General features: G+C 40.4%; 1 protein-coding gene across 1 annotated transcript in view; it reads left to right on the top strand.

Moving 5' to 3' along the window:
* The window catches only part of sntg2 (syntrophin, gamma 2), a 104,169-nt gene extending 83,662 nt beyond the window's left edge, over nt 1-20,507 (top strand). The window contains exons 15-17 of the mRNA XM_085392152.1: nt 18,262-18,354; nt 18,745-18,855; nt 19,848-20,507. Of these exons, the coding sequence (XP_085248278.1) occupies nt 18,262-18,354; nt 18,745-18,855; nt 19,848-19,976 (333 nt within the window). The 3' untranslated portion in view covers nt 19,977-20,507. The remainder of the gene's footprint in view (nt 1-18,261; nt 18,355-18,744; nt 18,856-19,847) is intronic.
* The last annotated feature ends 7,092 nt before the right edge of the window (nt 20,508-27,599 follow it).

The following is a 27,599-nucleotide window of genomic DNA, read 5'->3' as shown; positions in this document are numbered from 1 at the left end:
CAGGACCATGACAGGTCCTGCGTGATGTGAACTCCGAGGTATTTGAAGCTGTCCACTCTCTCCACTGGGCACTCGTTGATGACGGGGGTCTGGTAGTTCCTCTCCTGCTTAGTGCTGAAGTCCACTATCAGCTCCTTTGTCTTACTGACGTTTAGAAGGAGGTTGTTCCTCTGGCACCAGTTCTCCAGATTCCTAATCTCCTTCACGTAGGCCGTCTCGTTGTTATCAGAGATCAGGCCCACCACGACGGTGTCGTCAGCAAACTTGATGATGGTGGTGGAGCTGGTAGTGGCCACACAGTCATATGTGTACAAAGAGTACAGCAGGGGGCTCAGAACACACCCCTGGGGGGCTCCAGTGCTGAGAGTGGTGGAGGCTGAGACATGTCCGCCCATCCTTACTGCCTGTGGTCTGCCAGTTAGGAAGTTGGAGATCCACTGACACATAGATGAGCTGAGTCCCAGATGCTCCAGCTTGGTGGTGAGTGTGGAGGGAATTATGGTATTAAATGCAGAGCTGTAGTCTATGAAGAGCATTTTAACATAATTCCCCCTTCTAGTGTCCAAGTGAGTGAGTGATGTGTGGAGGAGATGAGAGATGGCATCGTCTGTGGAACGATTTGGACGGTAAGCGAACTGTAGTGGGTCCAGTGTGTCTGGTAGTGAAGAAATGATGAAGTCTCTGACCAGGCGTTCAAAGCACTTCATCACTACTGAGGTGAGGGCTACAGGGCGATAGTCATTGAGAGAAGCAGGGTGGGGTTTCTTCGGGACAGGAACAATGATGGACTCTTTGAAGCATGTGGGGATCACCGACTGAGATAAAGAGATGTTGAATATCTCAGTGAACACAGGAGCTAGCTGGTATGCGCAGTCTCTTAGGATACGACCTGGGATGCCGTCTGGTCCTGCTGCTTTCCTGGTGTTTACTCTCTTGAAGGCTCTCCTTACTTCATGCTCGGAGATGACGAGCACGTTTCCGGTGCTGGCAGTATCTTCCTGTCTGCAGCCGTTAGCGCCGCTAACACTAGCATTGTTGGAGACCTTAGCTGCAGCCTCGAAGCGAGCATAGAAAGTGTTCAGCTCGTCTGTCAGAGTCACAGCCGCGTTCGTCATACCGGTTGTTGGTGTTTTATAGTCCGTTATTGTCCTTAGTCCCCGCCACAGGCTCCTAGAGTCACTCTGTTGGAGTTGTGACTCTAGTTTCCTCCCGTAGCGCTGCTTCGCCTCTTTCACCGCCCTCCGCACGTTATATGACGCGGCTTTGTACGGGTCCATGTCCCCCGTCATGAGTCCCGTGTTGTAGGCAGCGGTGCGGGATCTCAGAGCGTCGCGGATGGTTTTATCCACCCACGGCTTCTGGTTGGGAAACGTTGTGATAGTCTTTGTCTCCACGGTATCATCCGCTAGTTTCCCGATGAATCCCACAACCGCTTCCGTAAACACGTTGACGTCATCGTCGGAGCTGTTTCTGAACATGCCCCAGTCTGCGTCATCGAGTGCGTCCTGTAACGCGGCCACCGATTGATCCGTCCAGCGCGCGACCTTCCTCTGAACCGGAACTTCCTGTTTCAGCCTTTGTTTGTATTTTGGCATGAGGAAGATGGCGGCGTGATCAGATTTGCCAAACGGGGGGCGGGATTGTGCCTTGTAGCCGTCCTTGACCGTAGTGTAGCAGTGGTCCAGTGTCCTTTCACCTCTGGTGGGGCAGGTGATGTGTTGATAAAAGTTCGGCGCTGCACGTTTGAGGTTGGCACTATTAAAGTCCCCCGTCACAATAAGCGCAGCGTCCCAGTGTTGTGTCTGGTGCCGTGTCCACTTGTGGTGGAATATAAACGGCACTTATAATGACCGATGTAAATTCCCGAGGTAGATAAAAAGGACGACACATGATGGACAGTAGTTCCAGATTTGGTGTGCAGGAGCGTGTGAGAGGAACAACGTTCGCACTGTTGCACCAGTTGTTGTTCACCATTAAACACACGCCGCCTCCCCTTGACTTCCCCGAGTCCCGTGTCCTGTCCATGCGGTGAACCGAGAAGAACTCGGCCGGCTGGATGGCGTGGTCCGGCACCGCTGGGTTCAGCCATGTCTCGGTGAAGCAGAGGAGATTGCAGTCCCGAATGTCTCTCTGGAACTTTATCCTGGCCCTGAGGTCGTCAAGCTTGTTCTCCAGTGACTGGACGTTGGCGAGCAGGATGCTAGGCAGAGGTGTGCACGAGCTCTCAGCCTGTTCCTGACGCCGGCTCGCTTCCCTCTAGGCCGCCGCCGCTTCCCTTTGTTCTCCCTCGAGATCTCACTCGGCCAGCTCGGATCCGGAGTTAAAAACTTCGAATTGTGAGTACATTGTATACCAATAGAAACAAGAGTGTCACTGTCATACCTAATGTACCCAATGGTGATGATTTTGCCGATTTAGAAACGCTGAAAACTAACTTAAAAAACAAAGACAAAGAAAAAGTGGTCGGAGCAGTCGTGACGGCAGCCGACCTCACCGGCGCCATCTTAAAAAACAAAAACCTAAAGAATTAGTCTTCACATCAATGAGCCATTAAATTGCCTCTTAAGCAAAAATGTTTAAAGTGGAAAGCTCTTGTGGAGAGTGCTTTGTTAAGAAATCTGTGGTTGTAGCTGTTTCATGTCCATCAAGAGGTCTAAACATAAATACTCCACAGACAGCTTAAGAAGCCAGGAGTCACCCAGGACGCTCTTCCCCTGTTTTCTCAGTTATGTTAACTTTCATAATTTAGTTTAATTGGCTTCTAATTTTTTATCCAGTCAGCACGTGCGAGACCACATAGATCCCAAAAACATTTGACGCAGCACTTTGCCTTTCAATTTATTATGCCAGCATCTTATTTGTGTCCGCTCTCTCTAGTTTGTTTCACTGTAGGATCTTTACATTACAATATAAAGCACTTTGATGCAACTGTCCTTGTGATTTGATGCTATATAAATCAAATTCAGCTAAATTCAATTGCTGCATAGCTTTGTGTAATGTCCTATGTAGACTTTCTAATAGTTGTAAGTCAGATGGCTCAAATGTGGCATGCTAACAAAATGGGAACAGAGGACTTTGTAACTTTACAATATTACTTTTGAGAACAGGGCACCTTATTGGCACCAGTTCTCTGGTAAGTGTGGATTGAGCTGCACGCTGTTGGTCTGTGAGCAGATTTCCCACTAAAGGATGTCTGATATTTTAGTCAGAAACAGACTCCATGAGAAGCACGCTGGAGGTCATTCTGAATGACTTTGGCAGAGCTCGTCTTCACAGAAATGAGCCGATATGGGTCCTGCTGCTGGGTTGGTGCCCTACTATAGCTCTATCTAGCTTTTTCTGTGTAATGGGGCATTTCCTCCACATGCTTTAGACTGTGCTGGGAGACACAGCAGACACCCCTTACAACAGCATGTATGCATTTGCCATCCAGGAGGAGTGGGGCTACCTGTGCAACCTGAATGGGCAGGAGATACCATCTCATGCTACTAGTAGTGACAAGGACGCCAGCAAAGACAGAGGAAAATCAGTCAGGAGGGATAAGCAGAGAGCAATGGTCTGTGGACACAACCTTTCTGAAGGTTGTCTGGTTGTTGCCTCTCCAGTGCACACTGTCACTTTCTTTTGCAGCAAAGCCGGTGTAAAAGGAAGTGACAGCAATAGCTCATACTTGCATTATACTCAACCGTATGTCGAATAATTGCACGGTGCCAAATTTTTGGGTTGCATAAAAATTCACCGTTTGTAATGAACAAATTGTCTGACACTAAATTTTCTGGCGAATAACAGATGCTTTGGGTGTAAATATTAACAAATGAATGTGTGAGGGATATAAGGATATTCCTCTGGGATTTATAGCGGCTGGAATTGTTTGGCCATTGGCGTCTTTGTGTTGGAGTATTTTAATTGTGTGAACTGTGGCAGGATTCAGTGTGATATCTGGCAGCAGCGCTGCGAGAAATTTCCATCTTTTGACACATAATTCATTTTAAAGTTTGAATTATTTAGCCAGTACCTATTCTCTTTCTTTTCTGTTCTCTGCTTTGATGTTCGAGCTGAAAATGAAAACGTGGCTTTTCCTTTTTTCCTGCATATTTGCGTAATTTTCTTTGTGTAAATGTCCGCTCCTTAAAAGTCAACAGCTGTCAGCTTCATCTTCAATCATGAATTCAGAAAGCTTCTAAAATGGAAGAATGTTGATTGAATATTAATGCATTTGATGAGAATCAACTTTCTGATAAATAATAAAGAATCCAAAAAAGCATCTTATGAGATGACCTGCATCTATGGATTCTACTGTGGCCACTTGAAATGTTTACTTCTAGTGGGTTAGAAGCTGTGGATGAATTTAAATGGAGACCTTTTTTTATATATTTGGTCTCAGGAAAAAGACAGAATCAGCAAAACTAAACAAATTTAAAATCGTTATGTGGAACAACCATCAACAGCAACGTGAGCACAAAAAACGATAAATGGCTTCTTCCTTGAATCATACACAACATTTATTAAATGTGAATTTCATTTCTGTAAATGTGGAACTTCAAATAAATCATGAAAAGCAGATAAAAGACCTGAACAGGGGAAATAACTTCAGTAATGGCACAGTGAAGATGATAGTCTCAGGCAACACAGAGAGGGAGAGAGGACCCAAAGAAATCTTGAGATGCTGCAAAAAGGTATGTGCAAAAAGGGTTTGATGGTGTTGATGAAAGTAAAATGCGAACAAAGTACAATAAAAACAGTCTTAGCCTATAATTTAAACCTTCACTAAAGCTTCTGCTTCACTAGAGAAATTGACAAAATATATAATAAAATCAGGAAAAAAAGGAAATGCTGAATTTTTATATTCTTTTTCACCATTCAAAGTTAGATTTTTTTTTTCCCACCGAGTCAGACATCGCCTCCTTTCCAGTAGTTAAATGGGGCACAACTGGGAAGTTAGGGCCTCCAGGTGTTAGTACAGTAGTTTTTACTTAACAGTACTGGGTGAAAATGGGCGGGGTTTTTTTCCTTTTCTTTACATCTTTGATGATTCTGAATTTTGGCTTCGGGGCCCCATCGGCAGGGATTCTAACAGCACTGACTGAAGTCACACTGAACTGGACCTCCAGAACTTTTTGGAATATTTTTCATGGACTTGCCCGATAATACATACTAATAATACCTCTGATGACATTCTGTTTCTTAGTTTCTTACTTAGCATTAATTAGCAAATTTGTGTGCTTTGTAGCCACACAGTTTATGATTACAGCTTGCTTGAATCCTAAAAGTCACACTTGGCAACTACTGGCTTCAAAAACATAACATAGCACTGACCAAGCTTTAAAATATCGAGTCCTCTTGCTAGGCCATTGCAAAAAGACTGACATCAGACTCATGTATTTGTAATATAACTTGCACACCTCGGTGACATGTGCTTGATCAGGATTTAGTAAGGCAAATAAATCAAAGAATGTCACTGAAGTTTAACACGTTAAACCAGCCGTATGCTTCTGCTCATTATTGAAAAGGAAAACAGTATTAATATTTAATTCAAATCCATCCCCTCATCTGTACTTTTTAAGATGGAAATTGAGCTGCGGCTCTGAAAACATTCCTCACGTCGCAGAAAAGGAACGCAGGATGGAACGAGGCCACTTGTTCGTTTTCGTTTTCACCACAGTATAAAGCCCCTTCTGTGAATCCGTTTGTGCCGCATTAAATTCACAACTGAATTATCCGAGGACTCGCAGATTTTTCCCCATTTGAACATTATTACCACAGTAATTCCCAGTTTCTTTAATTCCAGCCTCAGATTGAGGAAGGGGGAAAGAACATTTGATTCACCTACTGCAATAAGCACAATCACAAGCACAGATGTCGAGTTCCTTGCTTAAAGCCAAAATGCAGTCGCCTCTGCCTGTATCATTTAGTTTCTCATGGAACTTTAAAATCTTGCACACAGCCATGTCCATTATACTCGAGAATTAAAAAAGTATGGCACATGTCAGGTCAGACTTTTCATGAAACGGCCAGCGGTGCCTTTAATTCTTCTACATTCCCACCCTTTCACCTCTGAAGTGCGGCCAGCCAAAGATAAAGGCTAAAAACACTATGAAGCCTTAGGGCTTTGGTGCGTGGGGCCCTTAAGTAGGGACATTTATAAATATTACAAAGCAGAGCACCTGTCAGAAGCCATTTAAATCACACAGTCATAATCTAAAATCCTTTCCGGGTCACCATGGGAACCAGGCATAATTAAATGGCATCTTATTTCACTTTTGAACAGCAAACCAAACGTGGGTATAATACCAGCAAGCAGCATCTTTGACTCGACAATCTGAAAGTCTTGGGAAGCATGTATAATCCTTTTATGTCCGGAGAGCTCATGTGGTCACTGAGAGTTTAGAGTCATAATTCCACAGGACTCAATTACATTCTCCAGTTAATTCGGCAGATGCTAATTCCTAAGTCCAAATCACTGTAGAAAACCGTCTTACATAGAGCAGCAGCATAACATTTTTATTCTGCACAAGGGAAGCTAAAATTACTAATGTCTCTAGCAGTTGTGCTGCTGTTTGCCAATATTCCCTTTTGGGAATGCGATGTGGTTTCTGTATCAAAGAACACCCTGGTAGCTAGGGCTGTAGTGTCGGGATCAGCTGGTCTGTAGGTTGATATGCTGCTATTTTTCCTTACAGAGAAAAAAGTAATACTATTACTAGTGCATCTCATCGAATTAGAATATTGTTCAAATTTCAGATAAATATATGTCCCAAGATCACAACTCAATAATTGTTTGTTGCTCCTTTACCATGGATTACTGCAGCATGCCATGGAGGTGATCGACTTGAGGCACTGCTGAGCTACAGCTCATCTGTCTTTTTGGGTCGGGGTTTCCTTGTTGATGATGGACAGCAAACCATTTGGTAGTAGTTTTGGTGCTGAGAGCAAGTCCTGCTGGAAAAGGAAATCAGCATCTCTTTAAGGATTGTTAGCAGATGGGAGCACGAGGTGGTCTAAAATCTGTTATCACTCTGCTGTGTTGGATTTGATAAAACACCAGGAGAGGACGTGGCACACTGGGTAAATTTTACCCTGGACTTCAAACACCTTGGATTCTGAGCCTCTCCCCTGTTTATCCGGTCCATCCGGCAAAATTTTCCCTGAAAAGGTGAAACTTTGGACCACTGAGTTCCTTTCCTCCTTAGCCCAGGTAAGACACCAATGAGGTCTGTGATTCAGGAGTGGTGAAGTTAGTAACAGTGTAGCACCTTTCCCGAAGGCATCTGTGTTATGATGGCTCCTGATTTACGGACACCTGTATCAGTTGTAAAACTCTTCCTTGTTCTTGAACTTTTCTCAACAATCCTCTTAAGGCTGCAGTCATCCTTTTGTTTTTTGTTTTTTTTAAAACCACACTTCTCTCTTCCATTAATATGCTTCGATACAGCGCTCTGAGCAAGCCAGCCTTTTCAGCAATGACCTTCTGTGGCTTACTCTCCTTGTGAAGGATGTCGATTGTCATCTGGACAACTGTCAAGTCAGCAAGCTTACCCAAGATTGTGGTTTCATGTATTGAACAAGAAGCACTCAGAGCACAAACCCTCAGCCAAGGCAGGTCAGTCTCTGGGCAGTATTTGCTTTTTAAGATTATAATGTTGTATTTTATATTCATTGTCCTTCTTTTGTTCTTTTTAAACACAGAAGTTTGTAGCGCAGTAAAAAGTGTAAGGTGACATTCAGTTCTTTCTCTTTTATTTTTTTGGACGCACTTTTGTGCTGTTGAGTGTAATCCATTATTTTTAGCACATCTTTAAATAGACTTTATGTCAAAGAAGCCAGTGGTGTACTTGTATTTTGTTAAAATGGGTGGCCAAGGAGTTGAGTGTAGCAGCTGCTTGAAAACAGAAATTCCTCTCATCAGTGAGATCTTAAGGGACATGGGCACAGTTTGATACACTGTGTCGCATTGTTGGTCCAAAGATAACGAGTTTGATGGCTCTGAGTGGATTTTTAAATAATAAGAGTGCAGATTTTGGCACTCAGTGTGATAATTTGTTTTTATTATTACAAACAGAAACAATCAGTTTTGTTTCATCATTTATTTAACAAAACAAGTTTTTATTATGCATATTTTTTCTTCAGAATAAAAAGGTCTCCTGAGGGTTGTAACAATCCCATTATGTAAGTATTGTGTAATCCATTTGCTTAGATACTGAATGTGAATGAGTGTTGAATGGGCAGGATCTAAACTACGTCTTTGATGGTTGTCAGAGGCAAAGGTAATTTCAGATTTCTTAAGACTTTGTTTCCTCGTATTTTCATAATGACTGATTTCCCTGCTTCTCTAGGTGAAAACGTCATGGGTTTAATTAAAATAAACCCTCTCACTGCGTTAACCATATGTTAGCAAAATGAAAAGGGAACCCCGAGTTCTCAGAATGACCAGTCCCACCCCTACAATTTGCCATGAAAATACAGCTAGCTCACACTTTAAGTGCCTTTGTAGTGAAGCTAAGTTTTCTCTGTGGACCAACATATTTTGCAGCGAGACAGGACTCTATACTTTTCACAAAGCCTTGAGGAGTTGAGGGAACTCTTCCCTTTAATTTATTTCAAGTCAAAAGGCTTTAACTTGGAACAGTGTAAAGAAATATACATTTTGGGTCAATAAGTTTTTGCCTTGCATTTCTACCTAGCTGAAATAACCTGAAATTTGACCCTAACAATGTTGATTCACAGCATAATGGACCGATGGCATTAACCACAGCAGCTTTGCAGGCTTATATGCTACTCTTTGTTCAGTGTCACCTCACACAAACCATACGCTCTGGGGTGTTACTTCTGAAACCGGTATTAGCTGGATAAACCACAAAGATGAGATTCATTTTTTTATCTATACAAGCATTTCGAAATGGGTTAGTTCAGTTTTACAACAGAATACTTTGAACAATATGAACAAAATTGGTGGTTTGGCAAATCTGTGAGCTCTCTGAGCTGCACATCATGTTGCACCCCTAAGCCTTTCCAGAAGGCTGCATCTGGACCGGTCTTCAAAACACTGGATCAGACGCTTCCAAGTAGAAAAACCCAGTTCAATGCTCATGGCAGCCACCATAAATGTGCTATCAGTCACAAAGAAGGGAATAAATGTATGGCATCAGGCCTTCAGCATGTATGCTGGGGGGGTGGGGGCATAAAATCAACTGCTCCAACCCAACAATGTTTGTATTTAACACTTTTTTGCACTTTCCATGTTCACATGTGCACGATTGGAGAGAGCGCTGAGTTAAAGCACTCTTGTGACCCCAAACACGCTGTTCATTGTAACAGGGAGAATCACTGAACAAAATATTTAATTCATGCGTTTGACTTTGCTGCTACAGTTAGAAGATCAGAGCACACGGAGCTCATGCGAGGCTCTGTGGGCGCTGCACTATCCAAACAGGCCAGACTGTAATGTCTTCAGGCACTGTGCATCGCACAAAAAATAAAAAGCCAACAATCGAACCGTGGGAGATACAGACTGGCTCGGTTAGAGGCGGTTCACTGTGCTTTATAGAATATCGCGCTTAAAATCAACTTTAAAAGATATTGTATTACGATAAAATAATATCGCACTCTGTGCTGTTTTAAAACAGGCATGTGTTGTTAAAATTTGTTAAAAATAAAATCAATGCAACTATTTATAAATATGTTTCTGATAAAAAAAAAAAAAAAACCCTTACAGTTGTTAGAATTATAGCTTTGCAGCAGTAGCTCATCCCTGGAGGCCAGTGTAAATCTTGCATTTCTCAGGCCACCTTGAGTCAACCTTTCTACAAACATAAAGGTCAGAGACGTTATAGAGGTTTAAGTAGAGGGAGATAAGAGATAACAAAACTTATCTTATCTCTTATGGTTTAAACAGCACATTTATTGGCCCCATGTGTACCTAAAGTGTTGATCTAGTGTTACGTTTAAGACTTTTCTGCCTACACCACTTTGTGAAAGCGAGCTATGGAAACTATCAGAGTTTAGGATTATTTCTGTGGCACTCTGGACTTGCAAAACAAAATTCTTTGGAAGCTTGGTTACTGCTTTGCGTCTGTGGTTAGTCGGTTATTTGACATGACTGTGCTGCAAAGCTATTCAACGATGAAGGTAACAGTTTGATTGGCTGTTTACTGTTAAATTGAACCAGAGGACTGTTGAAAATACCATTTCAGAGGATGAGTCCTCAATGTCGATGTTATTTGTTGTGTACTGCTCATGTAGAACAAACCATTAGCTCCAAATTTAAGACCTGTTTTACAGGGTTTCTGTGCTGTGTTATCTGGAAATATTGTCTAATCTTGCGCATTAATCTCGAACAGATTCTATCTATATCCACGAAGACTGGCAGCAGCAGAAGAAATTAAAGAATGATTTAACCTGCTGATTTCATCTTTACATACAAATATTTCTCATAAAAATAGAACTTTGTGCTGTGTAACCTTGTGTTATGTTCAGTTCTCAAACCTGGAGAAAGGCATCAGGCCAACTCTGGCTCAGAAACGGGCACTGCAATGTTGAGAAAAAGATAATAGTCAGCCAGAGGCAGTTTTCAACCAACTCATGCAGATGTTATCTTTGCATTTTAAAAGCTTAAAAAAAATCTACTTGTGAAAAGTATGTAATTACTGTCAAGAAATGTGAAGCTTGCGCTGTCTGCTTCTGTCTGAAATCAAGGATCCATTGTTTCAGAAGTAACTTGGACATAGAAATTGTAACTAAATAAGGAAGACGGCACTCACCAGGCAATTATTTGCATTGAAATAACGCATGCAGAGAACAGTGAATATTATATGCAGTAATCCAGAAGGGTCAATTACTGATCATTCATTCATGCATGTTAAAGATCCTGCTGTATGCAGCTGATAGTTGCCAAGTTTCAATAACATAATGGTCTAGTATATCATTATTATTATAAATAAGAATGTTAATGGCAGATGATTTGTGGGTGAAATGTGTCCTATTGAGTAGAGCCATACAAAGATTAAATTGTTAACTTGGCGGCGGGTGCTTAAGATGCAGGGCATTAATTTGATTGTCCAGGTTTCGTGTCCTCTATGCAGCCTGTGCTACATGATCGATGTGACCAGTACAGTAGGCTGACAAAGGGGTACACAAGCAAAGGGAAGACAGTCAGAAAGTTCTGTGAATGTTAATGTATTTTCTTGCATTCAACATCAAAAGGCATGGACACATTCGTACATTAACTGGCCGTGTTTTTCCAGCACAGAAGCAAACCCAAACTGCAGGACGGATGAAGAATAGACCTGATTTCATTCTCTCTTCTTTGCTTTAACAATATCCCATTCCTCTGCTGTGCCAGACATTAGCTTCAAAGGGGAGCGATAATATGCAGGGGTGTTTGATGCTGCAGTCACACAGTCAGCTCTTTGCCAGCTAATGATTGGCTGAATCCGCTCTTGATGTAACATCAGTGTCAATTGTCAAATTGCGAGTGACATTCAGGACAGCCTGAAATCCAGGCTAAACAACTAGACTGACACACATCTCTAACAATGCAATCTGATGTCAAACCGCTGATTGATGCCCAACATTTCTGCATGTATTTGAATGGCATTATGAATACAGGTAATCTCTCTTTGGCCGTTTGGACAGGGCATTGAAACACTTTATATACTCAATGCTTCTGACCAAGCTGAGGCTGCATGGGCAGTTTCCCTCCCTATTAGTATGAAACCAAACATAAATATGGTAATGTAGCATTTTTTCAGTCTTTAATGATGCAATTGTGGGACACTGTCCTTTGGGAAGCCAATGAAAGTGATGAAGGGTTTCAATTTGCCTGTGAATCTCTGTTCTCCAGCCAATTAGGCGAGCCTCCTGTGGTTTCTGAGGAGCACTCAGCAGAATCCAACGTATACTAACCTTCAAACTGACTGGATCAGGGCATTACATAAACACTGCTGATGGGTATGAGTACAGGGTTTAACAGACAAAGCTGCCCAGCGTGTGTCCTCTAACACATTTTTAATCTTTTGGTTATTTGGAGGTGATGAAACCCATCATGGCACCAATGGGGGTCTTTTAACTCAGGATTAGCAGTAAAGTTGTCATATTTCGGGCGATTGTGGCTCAAGTTGGGAGTTCGCCTTGTAATCGGAAGGTTGCCGGTTCGAGCCCCGGCTTGCACAGTCTCGGTCGTTGTGTCCTTCGGCAAGACACTTCACCCGTTGCCTACTGGTGGTGGTCAGAGGGCCCGCTGGCGCCAGTGTCCGGCAGCCTCGCCTCTGTCAGTGCGCCCCAGGGTGGCTGTGGCTACAATGTAGCTTTCCATCACCAGTGTGTGAATGGGTGGATGACTGGATATGTAAAGCACTTTGGGATCCTTAGGGACTAGTAAAGCGCTATATAAATACAGGCCATTTACCATTTACTATTTCACTTGTGCTGTATGGTATAAGCTGAAATATCACCAAGCATGTTAGAGTCATGGGTTATGCAGAACCTGTCTTGCTTTGGCCTGTCCACAAATACATGACTGTTTTGGTAAATATGGTGTTGAACAGGGTTTTTCAAAGGTTTTCTTTGGACATTGGCTGTTTGTTCCCTCATTTTCAGTCCACCTCTTGTACTTGACCATTTTTTGAGAAAAGTTTGTTTGTTTGTTTACTTGCCTGAGCTACTGAACCTCAAGCATAAAAAAGCAAAAACACAGTATTTTTCTCATTTCTTTACTTGACTATGCAAAAAAAATGCCAACGATAACAGTTTGACAGGCACAAAATAGTAATTTTGCACCATCAGTGTTACTCCTAAAGCTCTATTAGCCGGAAACATGGCATATCTTGACATGATGTGAAGCGTTTCCTTAAAGAATGGCAGAAACTGGAAAAGTGGTCAGGCCTAAAAGAAACAAAACAAAAGAAACCCCAAAACATATGAACGACAGCAGATGAAGTTACGTCCCTAGGAAAAAATAAATAAATGGGAAAAGATAAAGCAAAGACCTGACACAGAATCTGTGAAATGCATCTGACCATTTACTTTTCACTGACACTCATCAGAAATGCTTTAGTGTCGCTGTCAAGAAGGCTTTCTTAAGGAAAGGGAACAGGAAGAAAAAGGCGATGTATCCCAAATTACACAAGAAGTGGACTGAAAATCAGTGGCAACGGGAGTGATGCATCTAAATTTGAAATTTCGTGATTCAAACATCAGCATGTCTGAGGTCAAGAGAACAATACAACTCATTGTCTAGAAGGGGTAAAAAAAAAAAAACAAAAAACAAACTTAAAGTTAAGTTTCCTTGCAGGTGATGAATATTGCAAACTGTGTTTCCCTGTAGGTGGTGCACTTGTCCTCTTTAAGTGCATTGTCTTTCATATTTTTTGTCTACCTGCTTCAAGAACTTTTCATCTGATCATAATTTCCACAATAATAACGGTAAAATTTTGGGGGACATTTTCTGTTGCCTGATATTAACCGATATCGGCCTGTTGACATAAACGATGTACAGCGGGGAGTGGACGACGTTTCTATATGGTCTCACGGCACTTTTATGTTGGCTGAATATTTAAAACATAAAGAGAGTTTGAAAGCAATAATTAAAAAACCCAGAACAGCTGCACTGTATCAGCTGTTCAAATTTTACATTTGGGTAATGACCCAGGATTTGGCATTTCTGAATATTTTTATATTAAGCTATCAAAATAATCAAGTGTTACTTTAGGCACCTGATGTTGATGATAACTGATTTATACATTTTCTTTCTTAAAATCTTGTCAACTTGAGAAACATGTCACCGAGGATTTTCAAATTAACACTTTATGTGCAGCTACGACATTCAATACAGTCAAAGTGTTGGTGAATGTTACGAGTTACTTTCCTCAGTGTGGGGTTAAAAAAAAATGCTGCAGGTCACTGAAAAGTCTTTTTTAATGAGCATGAATTCTTAGAAAAATTTGTATTTTTGTTCTTAAAATATTTTTTGTTTACTTTCTGTTTGCAATTGCAGTGAAGTTTTACATGTTTATCTTCAGTTTGTGTATTTGCATGTTAACATTTGCTAATAAGCATCAAATAAAGCTAAGGCTTAATATCATTGAGTATATAGCCATAACCAATTAGTCATGAAAATCCACCCCGAACAGCCTTTATTGCAAATCCACTCATTGTTTAGATATGTTGTTCTAAAAGCCAACTAACCCAACCAGTTTCCCTTTTAAACAGTGGAAGTCTTTGAGAAGCAATAGGCAGTGACACATCACATAAGCAGCTTGACACCAGCCCATGTGCCTGGCTGTCGTCCAGCACATGAAGTTCTTCTAGTCACTGATGTGTAGAGGGTGGGGTCAGTTCAGGGTGGATTCCATTTGTTTTGGTTACAATAGAAAACACCTGTCACCACCGCCTTAGCTCGGTAATTTCTTTATTTAACAGCTTCCTGTTAGAAGGCATGCAGCCATTGAATAAACAACTTCGTGTTCAGTTTCATATAATGTTAGAAAAGTTCATCTTGATTTAGTGTAAGTAGCAAATACATTTCATGCTCGTCAGCAAACATGGCAGTTTGTCCTGATGGTGTTCCAAATTCTCACAAGCTCAGACATTTTTAACATATCTGCTTGTGAGAACAGCTTGCGTCAACACAACCTGTTCTCCTCGATCTCTGTGTTGTACATTGTGTGAGGGCAGTACACTGTGACATCTCTGTTAGGTGTGGTCACTTAAGTACACTTACCCTCACAGTGACACAGGGTGTGGTCAGATGTGAGCTAAACGTTGCCTCAGGCTGGAGCTGTTTGTGGTACGTATTTAGCACCTTTTCAGTGGTTAAGAAAGTGCATCTGCGTCCTTCACAGTCTTCGTTACCACCCTTCTTTTTCATCTCCTCGACACCCTTTATGATCAATTATGACAGACACAGCAGATCTTCACACTTGTGAGCGTTCCCTGTGTCTTCTTTCCCTTCTACACACATGCTCCTACTTCTGTCAAACTTAAGGAGATTTTCTTTAAAAATATTTCATGTTGCTAATTCCCTCAGAAAAATCCTTTCCAATTAGTGAAGTGTAGTCACTGCTCACCGTGTCACAACAGAGTCTTACATTTGGTGACAGAAAGAACTTAGCAGCTGGCCTGCTACTGTGGGTTTCCTTTTTTCTTCATTTTTTCACCCCATTCCTTTCACAGCTGAATTCACGACACCACTAAAGACAGGGCGGTTGAGGTCTGTGAGCACAAAACACTTTCAGTAAAAGGACTGTACAGTCCCTTGCCACATTCTCTGCACACTGCACTGTATAATTAAAAACCACCATGCCCCTGCTGTCTGTGGACATAAAACGAAAATATAGCACAAATACAAAAATCAGAATACACTTCTTGCCATTCCAACTGAGTGGACCGCACAATCGAAAAATGAAGTCGTGAGGCAAGAGAAGCCTTTTGAGGCATAATGCTCCGCAGAGGCTGAAAAGCTTACACATCAGTGCTTTCAAAAGATTTGCGTGAAAAGAATTGGAAAACACATGCTTGTTTGTGTTCCAGCAGGAAAATGAATGTTAAAAATTTATACCTTTTAAAATAGATTTCCCGTGTCATGTGTCTTGACATTATCAGAACGCCGCACAGGATGCTGGGTGTGCCAACAGCTCAAGACCAAAATTAATAAATAAATACATTTCAAAAACAGATTTGCTCTTCTTATCAGATATTGCCAGCCTAACATGTCAGACTTTCACAAGAGCTCTACACATGGGAAATGCCTATGATGTATGACTGATGAAATATATAACCGTTTTATACTCACAATGAGTCCATCATACAATTAGAACATGCTGTTTGTATGAGGATCCAAATAACAGCAATGTTTCATTGGCGTACATCTGCTTGTTTTAACATTGTGAGTTTGAAAAAAGTCGATTAAATTACACTAAATGTATTTTTTCTCATACCCACATAATTCAAGGATCAAGAAAACCTTGCTTATAGTTCACTTTACTGCTGTAGACTCTTCACCTTACAGTATATACATTCAACGGCATAAATGTTTGTTAGGCATAACTGTTCAAATGCTTGTTACACAAATGAGCCAATCCATTGGCAGCAACTTGGTGTGTTTCTTTCAGAAACAGCTCATTTTCTGGGACTTTTCCCTACACAGCCATTCCTGTGTTTACAGAGAATGGTCCAAACAAACAAAAAGAGAAAAAAAGTCCCCCAAAAAGGAAATATCCAACAACCACTTGCTGCAACCCAGCCATGGTATGCAGAAGACCATCTAGGAATGAATAACACATCAAACTTTGAAGCAGATTGGCTGCAGCAGCAGAGGACCACACAAGGTGCCACTGCTGTTAGCTAAGAACAGGAAACCGAAGCTTCGATTCACACTGGCTCACCACAATTAGACAATAGAAGACTAGAAAAAGTAGTATAGTTAGTCAGTCATATAACTATAATCATATAGTTAGGGCTGGATCAGGTGTCCCTGAATCCTCCCTAATGTTGGGCATACACTGTGCAATTTTTGGATAATTTTTAGCCGATTTTTGAGTCGTGATCCGTTTTGGTGATCGGCCCGAGTTTCGCCTTCATCGTGTATCGTGCATGGTGTAGTATACGTGGGGTAACGAGAAGCGATTAACACCTCACGACCAGCTCCCGATCATCAATCTTGGTCGTAAGAAAATCAAACCTGTTTGAAATCCTGTCGGCCGTCTTGAGGGTGTCACCGCAGCCTCTCACTCTGCGCACACGCAAACACAGAAATGAAAGTGAAGAGACGGAGCAGCACGGCAGTGCAGCATGTGATCTGGACACAAGTGATGGAGGCACAACTTTGGCAAGCTCATCTGAGCCTTTTCGATGTGGCCTCACAAAATTATCACGACCACAACAACCGTGAAAATAATTGGATGGACATTGCTACTCAATCACAGCTGCCTGATCAATGTTTTTCATTAGCAATTTTGCAAAGTTGATGGTGGTGGTGTGTGCGCGTCTGTGTGAGTGAAAGACAGAGGGAGAGCGAGCGACAGATTTTCTGTGTCCATAACATGAAGGTTACATGCACAGTGTGAGCACTCAGGTCGCATCAGAGCATCGGGCCGTATAGTGTGAGACCCTGCATCATGACCTACAAACGTCTAACCCCTGCGAGTCAATCGTGCAGTTTGAGTTTTGCTGAATGGAAAAAAACCCAAATTGCACAGTGTTTGCCCATCTTTAGTTATGATGCAATAGTTGTAGCCTTTTTGGGGATTCCCATGATGCATTGTGTATTTCTGCTTTAGTCACCTTTCTCACTCACTATGTGTTAATAGACCTCTCTGCATTGAATCATGCTTGTTATAAATCTCTGGCTCTCTTACACAGCATGTCTTTATCCTAGCCGCCCTTCCCTGAGCCTGGTTCTGCTGGAGGTTTCTTCCTGTTAAAAGGGAGTTTTTCCTTCCCACTGTTGCCAAAGTGCTTGCTCATAGGGCGTCATATGATTGCTGGGTTTTTCTCTGTCTGTATTATAGGGGTCTACCATATAAAGTGCCATGAGGCGACTGTTGTTGCGATTTGGCGCTGTAGAAGAAAAATGTTGAATGTTCCGATGAGTCTCGATTTCTGTTGCGGCAGGGTCAGAATTTGGATGCGGCCCATATCACAGGCACCAGATCTCAATCCAGTTGCACACATTGAGGTGTGGTGGAGCAGATTTGCTTCATGGAACATAAAAGTAAAAATTGTACTGACGTGATTGCTGTTGTCAGCTGACATCGAGAAAATAAAATTAAACTGAATCCATACTCTGAACTTTTATCAAATACTCTAACATTCTTGTACACATTTCTTACAGTGGACATTTTGGCATGTGACACTTGGGTGTAGTGAATGTCAGTGAATGCAACATTAACCTTGAACATGATCATTCTGGCACAGCTAAATGGAACACAGCCATTGCTAATTGGATTAGTTACACCTGTGCTTTTCAAAGCATAACAAATCAAAACAGCTGCTGGAAAGTAAAGCATACTTTGTGTTGTCATAAAAACAGTATAATGGAGGGTTTACACAGATGTATGGTGAATGCTAAGCAGGTTATTTATTTATCTATACTACAAATGTATTCAGGGTACTGCTGTGAATGCATGCAAGACTACCATTCCTCTCTGGGTTTGATGCAAGGCTGTGGATGCTAATGCAGAGCGGTACTAAGTACCTTTGTACAGCAATGTAATGCACAAAATGTGTCAGCCAGTTTGTTAATGGATGTCAATTCTCTCTCACCAGTCCAAAAGCTACATGTGCAGCAGCCAGGGGAATGTGCTGTGCTTCACCATAGATTTTGCATCAGGCTTCACCTGCTCTGAAAGCACTTCAAAGGTGACATTTTACCGAGTTCACAATTCTTGTTGGCATACTGCTTCAACTGTTCTTAGTTTTGAGATGACAGTTCAAAATCTCCTTACTGATGTTTGCTTAGGCTCTAATTGTAGCTATTTGAGGGGAAAAAAATGCTAAATTTAACATTTTGCACAAATTAATTTCTTCCATTAAGACCTTTATTTCTTCAAGAATAGTATGCTCTTATTAAAATGACAGTTTGAGTTTAATTTAGCAGCTCTGCACTGGTTAAAATCCATCATAAAATAACTTTAAAGATGGTCCGCTGTGTTTCCTCAACTGCACATTAAAATGACATTTCCTGATCATGCAGCCTGTTGTGCTCATTATTGAAACCCCTCTGCTGTGTTTTTTATCCTTCCCTTGTAGACAATACTGTGGCGATACAAGTTCTCTCAACTTAAAGGCTCCTCTGACGACGGGAAAACCAGGGTAAAGCTCCTTTTTAAGAATCCCGAAAGCAAGCAGATAGAAATGAAGGTAATAAAACATTTCTTGCCCCAATTTAATAAAATTAAATGTACTTGTTTAATTCTAGTTGGATTCTTTTACACTAGTTGTGACTCGAAGTGCGGGATTTCTAATTAGTCTCTGCCTCTGTAGCACCGTGCATAAATCAAATAGTCAAGATGTGATTAAACTGCAGACTTTTAGCTTTATTTAAGTGGTTTAACTCAAATATTTTATTAACTGTTTAGGAGTTACGGCCATTTTTATACATGTGAAACTCTGAAAATGGGAGCCTAAGTAATTGGACAGACTTGTAAGGACTCAAGGATCCTTCTTCAATACTTGGATGAAAACTCTCTGAAGCCAGTGTCAGAAGTCTAGAACCCGTGAGCACAAACTGCTGTGTTTCCTGCAGCCACTTTTCGTCCGTCTAAAGGTTTTTTTTTTCAGAACCTTGCAGGTTCTTTTAGATGTTTTCTGACAAACTGTAATCTGGCCTTCTTGGTCTTGATTGTAGCCGGTGGTTTACACCTCTGTATTTACCTGAAAGTGTCTCTTGATTGCAGACTTTGACAAGAGTGAGAGCGCTCTTGTCATTCAGGTATTTCAGTGTTGCCAGTTGATTCCTTCGTTTTAACAGTGAACCAGATTGTTGATTTTTTTTTAAATGCATTATTGCCTTACATTTGTTAGACCTCTTGAATTTAAGCTGAATGACTGAACTTTAATCACATCAATCCACTCTAGTGAATTACCAGAAAAAAAAGTCATTGTCTAAATATGACCTGGCTGCATATAAATCATGCTGGAAGAAGCTAGTTACCCTGACATACACTGTTATCATTCTCTTGTGCAACTCCTAGTATTGTGACAGATGTGGAGAGTGCAGATAGCATCAGCCACAACTGCCAAATTAATTAATAAACCACAATTACCTGTTAACTTTTTTAAATACTGTGATTTGGATTGTGAACATAACGGACTAATCAGTGCGTCTCTTGTCCTTGACGTGTGCTTTTCAGGAGCTGGAGTTTGCTAATCTGACAGCCGTCCTCCACTGTATACATTCTTTTATCGCTGCCAAAGTGGCCTCCATGGACCCTCTCTTTATGTGCAGTCAAAGCTTCCTTGGAAATTACACGAACAGTTAAGAAGACACGTCCTCATCGTGATGTGCACCTGAGGCAAATCAGCAGTATTTTATGCACAGAGCCCATTGATATGTATATCTTGTTCTTGCTATTTTTGTATGGACTTCTGAAAAAGACATCTTTGTAAAAGACTCTTGAGGTGGGTAATGTCAGATCTACTGAAGGAAAGATGAGGTTTCACTTTTAGACAACTAGAGATATCCAGTGGGAAAAGATATACAGTCCTTCCATTCTTCTGTTTGCCCCCCCCCCATTTGATAATTATTCAGAGTGAAACTTAACACCTATGATAAAAAAATAAAAAAAATGTAGCTGCCGCTGTGTTTAACAGAAAACCTAAAAATGAATTAAAAATAAAAGAAATTTCAGCTGGGTAAATGAAGCGGATATCGTCACAGGGGGATACAGGATTAAAACAGGCCTTTGACAGGGATATTTCCAACAATGATGAGAAAGCGTATTCTTTTTTTCTTGTTTTTTTTTTTTTTTAAATCCCCCCAAACTTCCTGTGGTTTACCTAGTAATGTCATGTCTGAAAAGGTACCGCAAGCACCTTACAATAAAAAGCAAAAATAATAGCCTCCAAATAACCACCGAGTTGACTCGACAGCACTCTGATACGGGCCCAGACTAAAATTAAAGAAACTTCCCAAAGGCAGCGCTGGTGCCAGGCTTCAGTACTTCACTGGTTTGGAATAAATTGCAAGTTGTTTGTGTTACTGTTTCCATCTTTTGTATCAAATAAAAAGGCAAACGTCCAGAGTGTTGCATTTCTCTGGCAAACAACATTTTAAGCTTCACAGTATTGTTAGAGTCCTTTTTTTTTTTTTTTAATTCTTTTTCTGAATCTCATCCTGATATGGTGAAAATACTGTGCATCTTCAACTTTCTGTAATGGTTTTAGTGTTAAATAACATGTTTGCTGTAGTTTCAATAAATCGCTTACAGAGTTCAACTTTGTCATCCAAGGCATGTTAAAGCTCCCTGTGGGTCTACATGTGTCTACTTTCACACTTTAGAATCTGCTAGCCCAGCTGCTGATTTCCGTCTTAATACTGCATTTGTGCGCCAAAAATACTTTTTCTGTCTTTTCCAAAAACAAAAAGAAAACGCTGCACAGGTAGCTACGTTTTATTGGAAGAGCCTGTTCCACTACTTGTTTTCAACTGAACTGGGCTGCAGCACAGTCTCATTAAACTGAGTAGTTTAATTCTGTGAGTTAGTAACTTGGGTCTTTTCACCAAGAGGTCACTGATCAGAGAATACCAACAAGTACAAGGTCAACAGACAGCTGTTTACAAACTGTTCCTTTAGCCTGTGTCTCCTGGTCCTTGAACTTTAACTCGGTACAGTTGTCTTTGCTACCCACAATAAACCAGGGAATAGTAACCCAGACGTTTTTGTTTTGTTGGTTTTTCTTTCTTTTCTTGTTTATGTGAAGTTATCTGGAGTTCTCCAGCCAGCATATTAATTCATTAACGGGTTAATTGAATGATTTTTGTCATCTATGGGGCAGAGTTAATTATTCCCATTGTCCTTTTTGCTGTTCTGCTTCCACTGCTCAAACTGTCACACCACATCTCCAACTCCATACACATTGGTCGAAAGGTCACAAGCAGTTTGAACCCAACAGGATATGTTACTTGTGTGCCATTGAAGAGAAAAGCTTGCACTGGCTTCTCACAGGTGAGTGATGACAGCACATGTACTTTTTTTCCCTTTCTTTGAAAAGAAAGAAAGAAAAAAAGAACAGGTGGGGCCTGTCCTGGAGGCAATGCTGCGAGAGACTAAACCTTTCTATGTAGGTGTTCTTAGTCTAAAGTGGTTGAATTGAAGGCAGTTGGGCTTCTTTTAGTCTCTTTAAGGTTTTTCATCTGTTTTCCAAAAGGCCTTCAGTTTTCCACAGTGGTAGTCAGGACATGTCAGGTCATGTTTTTGTGCTGCTGCCCCACCCTTCCTTTTATGATAGTAAATAAACTGATTGTTGTTAGTGACTTTTGTGTTTTCATTGTGCATCATAACGACAAGGCTATGGGTGTGCTCTTGGGCATTTAGTTCCACAGTTCGCTTATTCTTAATTAACTGCAGGTGTGGCAAATATTTAATACATGTGGGCAGGATAATAATCATTTTTCTGTCATTTTCCTGGTACATCATCCTTGCCTCAATATTAACAACAGCCAGCAGCTACATTATAAAAACTAGCTTTCTGCTGCTGGAACGCAACTAGATATTCTTCTTTGTTGGAATTCCAAATATTGTGTCGTGTATGTATGACGTCTGTGTATTCCAGTTCAGTTGCAAGTGGATCATTATTTCATTTAACACTGCAGTGTTCAGTTTGATCATCAACGCAACGATCAACTTGAAATGCTGCATTCCTACGTAGGTTGTAGCAGCAGTCGCAGTGTGAGGACTTTCCCCAAATTTAATTAATAACCAATACAAAAGCCAACTTCCAAGATCTCCTACTACTGTGCTAGCACAGCAATGTAAAGACACGACAGGAAAGAAAATAAAATAGGTGGACAGATGCCTGTATGCAGGTTAAAGTGATTGTAACAAGGATAAAACACAATGTTGGAATGCCACATTACAGCTAGTTCTAGTGAAGTATTCCCATTTTTTAACATGACACCCATTATGACACCTGTGTTGCAATATTTCATTCTAGCTAGCAAGACCTATAACAGCACAGGTTGTTCCTGTAAATTTTTAAACAGATAGCCTCCAGGTAAGAAAATTCACAGTCAGCAAAACATCAAGCAGCAGAAAAAATTACAGTACATCCACAAAGTAAATTCCTTCTGTCAAAACCAGTTTTGTCCTTGAGAATTTCTGCAGTAACTCTGCACTTCCCACTGAGCATGTGCCGAGTAAGTAACAGTTAAACCCTTATATTCCAAGGCACAGAAGTGAGTGTTTAGGTTTGGGCCTCACAGTGTATGTCATACACTCATGTAATGATTCATACTTTTGGCCTGAGCTGGATTGACACAGATTGTTAGTTGATATTTTTTCCTGCGTTTTTAGATTATGGCAGTGATACCGGTGGTTGCGCTATACATTTTAAACCTGGTATCATATATTGTTTGATAAAATATTCAAAAGGACCCTATAATAAGAACTTTTAAAGGAGCAAATATTTATTATTTTTACTAACATACTACTAGATAATTACTAGAAAAAAAATCCAAGGTCCACACAGCAATCGATTAGATATTAACATCAAACTGTTTTATACTGAATAAAATAAATAAATAATATTCGGTTTTACGAAGATGACGAGAGATTTTCTATTATTATACAGAACTGAATGAAAAATGTACTTTCACTGGCCGTCTGTAACCTGTGGCTTGGGTAGGCTGCATACTGATGTATGCTGCTTCAGTTTTGACTGTCACCCTCTGTAAGTGTTTTATGTATATATGCAACTTACAGGTAAAAATAAACAAAAGGACTGAGTTTGTGCTTACTGCTGGACTTTTATTCTAAAAAGATGTGAAAGTGGAAACTGCAGAAAGCAACAGCGGTTAGAGATGGACTGTCAGTAAAACGGAATAAAAGATATTAAATGGGATATTTGCATGATAATACATCAGGCTATGGTGGAAGGAATGCACACGCTTCATCCTCTACAAGCTCTGATTTATTTAGTGAAAAGTTTGGGCTTAAACAGCTTGAAAGATAAAAGCAGCCACAGTGTTTAAAAAAAAAAAAAAAAAAAAAAAAAAAAGGAAGAGGTGAGATGATCTCCAGCTCACTGCTGAAGTCACTAAACACACAAACGGCATCACGGAGTTACATCAGCAACATGTCAAGCATGAATTTCTAGCACTGAGCTCAACTTTCAATGGGCCGTGACTCTCACAGTTGGCTCCACTTGCAGCATTGGAAACCGTGTGCTAACTGGAGTATTTGTGATGGAAAATTTTCTGGGACCTTTCTGTGTCACTGTTCCCTGCAGACGGAATATAAAACTGAAAATATACTCAGCAGGACGGAAGGAAAAAAAGGAAGCAGGGCCGTATATCTGCCAAAAATGACTGCAGCTATTATTGTGTACTTTTTATTACAACAATAATGTTTCAGAAGAAAAAAAATAAATAAAAAGGTACTGACAAGCCCTCACATGTACGTAGATGACCTTAATATTGCGTTTCTGGAAGTCTGCTAGGTTGAATGTTGTTTAAGCAGCCAACACATTCAGCACAACAGCTTTGCATGGTATTTTAAAATATGGATTAAATGAATAGCATCATTGTAAAAATGTTTATGATATTAACAGCACGGATCTCTACTAAACTGCTAATTTTGGAAATTGAAACTCATTTTAGAGATCTTATTTAAATAAGTGGTTGTTATTGGGGTTCATATAGCCGAGTTTCACTTGCTTTTCTGTTTAAAGGTGCCCTGTGGAGCTGGCTTCATGAAAAAAGAGATGTGGATACATCCATTTATAATGGTTTAAACTATTTATCTTATATCTATATCCTCTTTCATGTTTAATTGGTGAGTTTATTAGTATATTAGGTTAGTAAATTAGTATAAGAAATAAATGATACAGAGTGCTCTACATTTTTAAAGTAAGTTGCAAACAGTTATTGGGCATTTTATCCATTGACTAATATAATCATATCTTTCTGCAAAAAGTGTAGTCACCCTCCAAAGTTTTTTAATTCAAAAATGTGCACTTCTTCATTTTTCACACCAAGAATGTAGAGACTGCCTCTGTGCACCACCACAATTGATTTTAAATCAAACAAAGATGTGGTTGAATTTTATTAATAAAAATTGAAAGAGGCTAAAAAGAAATCAGAAATTTGACTGACAAGGGGTTTCATGACAAGGCCTGTCACCCATTTCATGCCAAATAAAGTAGACTCTGTATCTGAAGTTGACTCGAGGTGTTGGATTTGCATTTGTACTTTTCAATTTAATTTTGAATATGAAGTCCAAAAAGAGGTCAGTACAAGGAAAGGAGGCTATCATTATCCCGAATAAAACAAAATAACCAGAGAGGGAGAGCAAAATCTTTATTAGTGGCCAAATCAAAAATCTTGTCGTCTTCAAGAAAGAACGCAGTAAAAGGCCTGAAACATCACGGAAGTTAAGAAACAACTTCACAACATCTGGCCAAGCCAAGAAAAGAACACTCTCGGATATTATTGACAAGGTTTACAATGAAGAGATGCCTTCAAGAATGGAAATATAGAGAGTTTATAACAAGGTGCAAACCATTGCTTCCACTCAAGAACAGGAAGGCCAGAAAGATTTGTCATTAAACCTCTAAAAGAGTCTGCACAGTCCTGGAAAAATGCTGTAGACAAATAAAACCGCGGTTATCTTGTAGCAGAATGATGGGAGAGCAAGGAGCAAACCTGATTATGATCCACAGCATACCACCACATTATCTCTCAAACACAGTGTAGATACCGTTATGGCATGTGTATGCATGGCTATCAGTGGAAGCTGGTCACTGGTGTTTACTGATGATGTGACTACTGAAGCAGTGCAGGTGTATCCTCTCTGCTGAGATTCAACCAAACCATGCAAACCTGATTAGGAAGGCACTTCATGGTGCATGACCCAAAACAAACCCGAGTCTCTTGAGAAATGGGATACTGTTCAGCACCCAAGTCAGTGACCTGATCTCAACAAAATAGAACAACTTTTCAGTTATTATATACAAAACTGGTGGCAGGGAGACCCACAAAAAAGCAGCAACTGAAGGTCACTGCAGTAAAGGCCTGGCAGAGCATCTCAAGGGAGGAAACGTCAAACAGTCCCAGACTGCAAAAGATTTTCATAAATAATTAAAAATAATCCTTGTATTTAAAGTTCTATTAGTCAATTACTTTTGAGCAACGTCTCTAGCAGGAGAGTTTATCTTCACTTAAAATGAACACAAATCACTGAATTTTCAAGCCGTTTGTTACAAAAGATGTAAAAACAGAAAGAAAAGAAGAAAGGAGAAAAAAAATGTAAAAACACTTCAAGTGAGAACAAGAGAAACACCAAGTCTCTGAGTTACTCAAGTGTGAGCTGGTTTACTTAACCATGGCATTGGGCTCCCAGGTTTCTCAGTATACAAGTGCACGCTGCACCACAAACACAGCTCTCAGATCTTGGATTGTTGGTGACAGTAAGAATGGCATACTTTCATTGCCTTTGTCTTGTAATGATTTCCTGCATTTCTCTTCCAAGTTTTACAGCAGATGATGTCAAAACACTGACCGGTAAGTATATTTTTATTTGTGCATTTTATGTATTTGCTGAAACTGTCATGAAAAATATTGGATCATTTATAAATATTAGATAAAATTCATGAATTGAACTGGAAGAACTGAAACGACTGATGTTCTTTTTGGGCACGGCTATAATGTACGTAATGGAATAAGAAAGCACATTTTATGCAGCTTTCAACTTCTTCAGCCTTACAATTAGAGTGAAACCTATAATCAACCAAGTATGATTTCAGGATAATTTCAGGATTTGGGGTATATGAAACCAGCTTCTTCTCACCCAGAAAATAGATTTCAGAATATAATTCATACTGCTCACTGGTGCAATACATTTATTATGAACCAGCCTGTGCAGAGATATTTTAGGCAGGGTCTCTAGTTATTACTGAGAACGAGGGTTAAATGATATCAGTATCAGGACATATTGTTACTTGGTACTGAAGTATAGTTCTTCAGATAAGAACACAGTGAACACTATCACTGGGTGGATAAATAGTCCTTGAGGGCTTCAGTGGATGCAAAGTAAATGGTGCTAAATTGTCAGGTCATTGTGCCCCAAAAGGCACTGCTAAGCCTGACCATGACTTGAGCTACATGGACTCTTTGGAATAACACAAGTTACTCAGAAATAGGTTCTTTGGTCTTTTAAGTGCCCTTAAATGAATTCTAAGGTCAGTGACTATGCAACAACATCAAAACATAGCTCTCAAGGATGGGATGCTACTTGGCCAGCATGGAGCTGGTTCAGTCCACGTTTCTATTATTTCCCCAGTCATCTCATTAAAAACCTCCATCCATACGTCTTTGTAACCTCTTATCTAATTCATTCGCTCAATGGACGAGAGGATTGACACCATCACAAGGCTAACCCAGAGATCCTTGAGAGGGAGCGTTCACACATCATCCCAAGAGTTTCATCTTGTTTTTACTTCTGAGAAATCATTTAAAGATTACTCCTCCCTTGGGGTCACTATCAGCTTTCTTTCACCAGAACTTTGTCTTCATGTAGCAAATTCTTTGTTGGTGCTGAAGTTGCTTTTCTCCCTCAGAGAAAAGAGCTGGATGTGTTGGATACAGTTGATCTGGTTAAATCAAAACTTTAGTAATGTGCCATGCACTGTCCTCTTAGAAGTTTCTATTCAAGCAATATCACAGTGCATGGCACGTTACTAAAGTTTTGATTTAACCAGATCTACTGTATCCAACACATTTTTCTTAAGAGAAAATTATTTTATTGTATTTTTTTCTTCAATTTTTTTCATGCACTGCTTAAATAAGTTGACTGGATACAGAAATATTTAGGATTCTGCACAGAGTCATTTACATTGTGGGCGACCGTGGCTCAGGGGGTTGGGAATCGCACCTGTAACCGGAAGGT

The sequence above is a fragment of the Rhamphochromis longiceps genome, linkage group LG19 (assembly GCF_057381845.1).
Source record: "Rhamphochromis longiceps isolate RC_006_pf linkage group LG19, R_longiceps_female_GT1.1, whole genome shotgun sequence".
Lineage (NCBI taxonomy): Eukaryota > Metazoa > Chordata > Actinopteri > Cichliformes > Cichlidae > Rhamphochromis > Rhamphochromis longiceps.
This window is presented reverse-complemented; position numbering and strand designations above follow the sequence as displayed.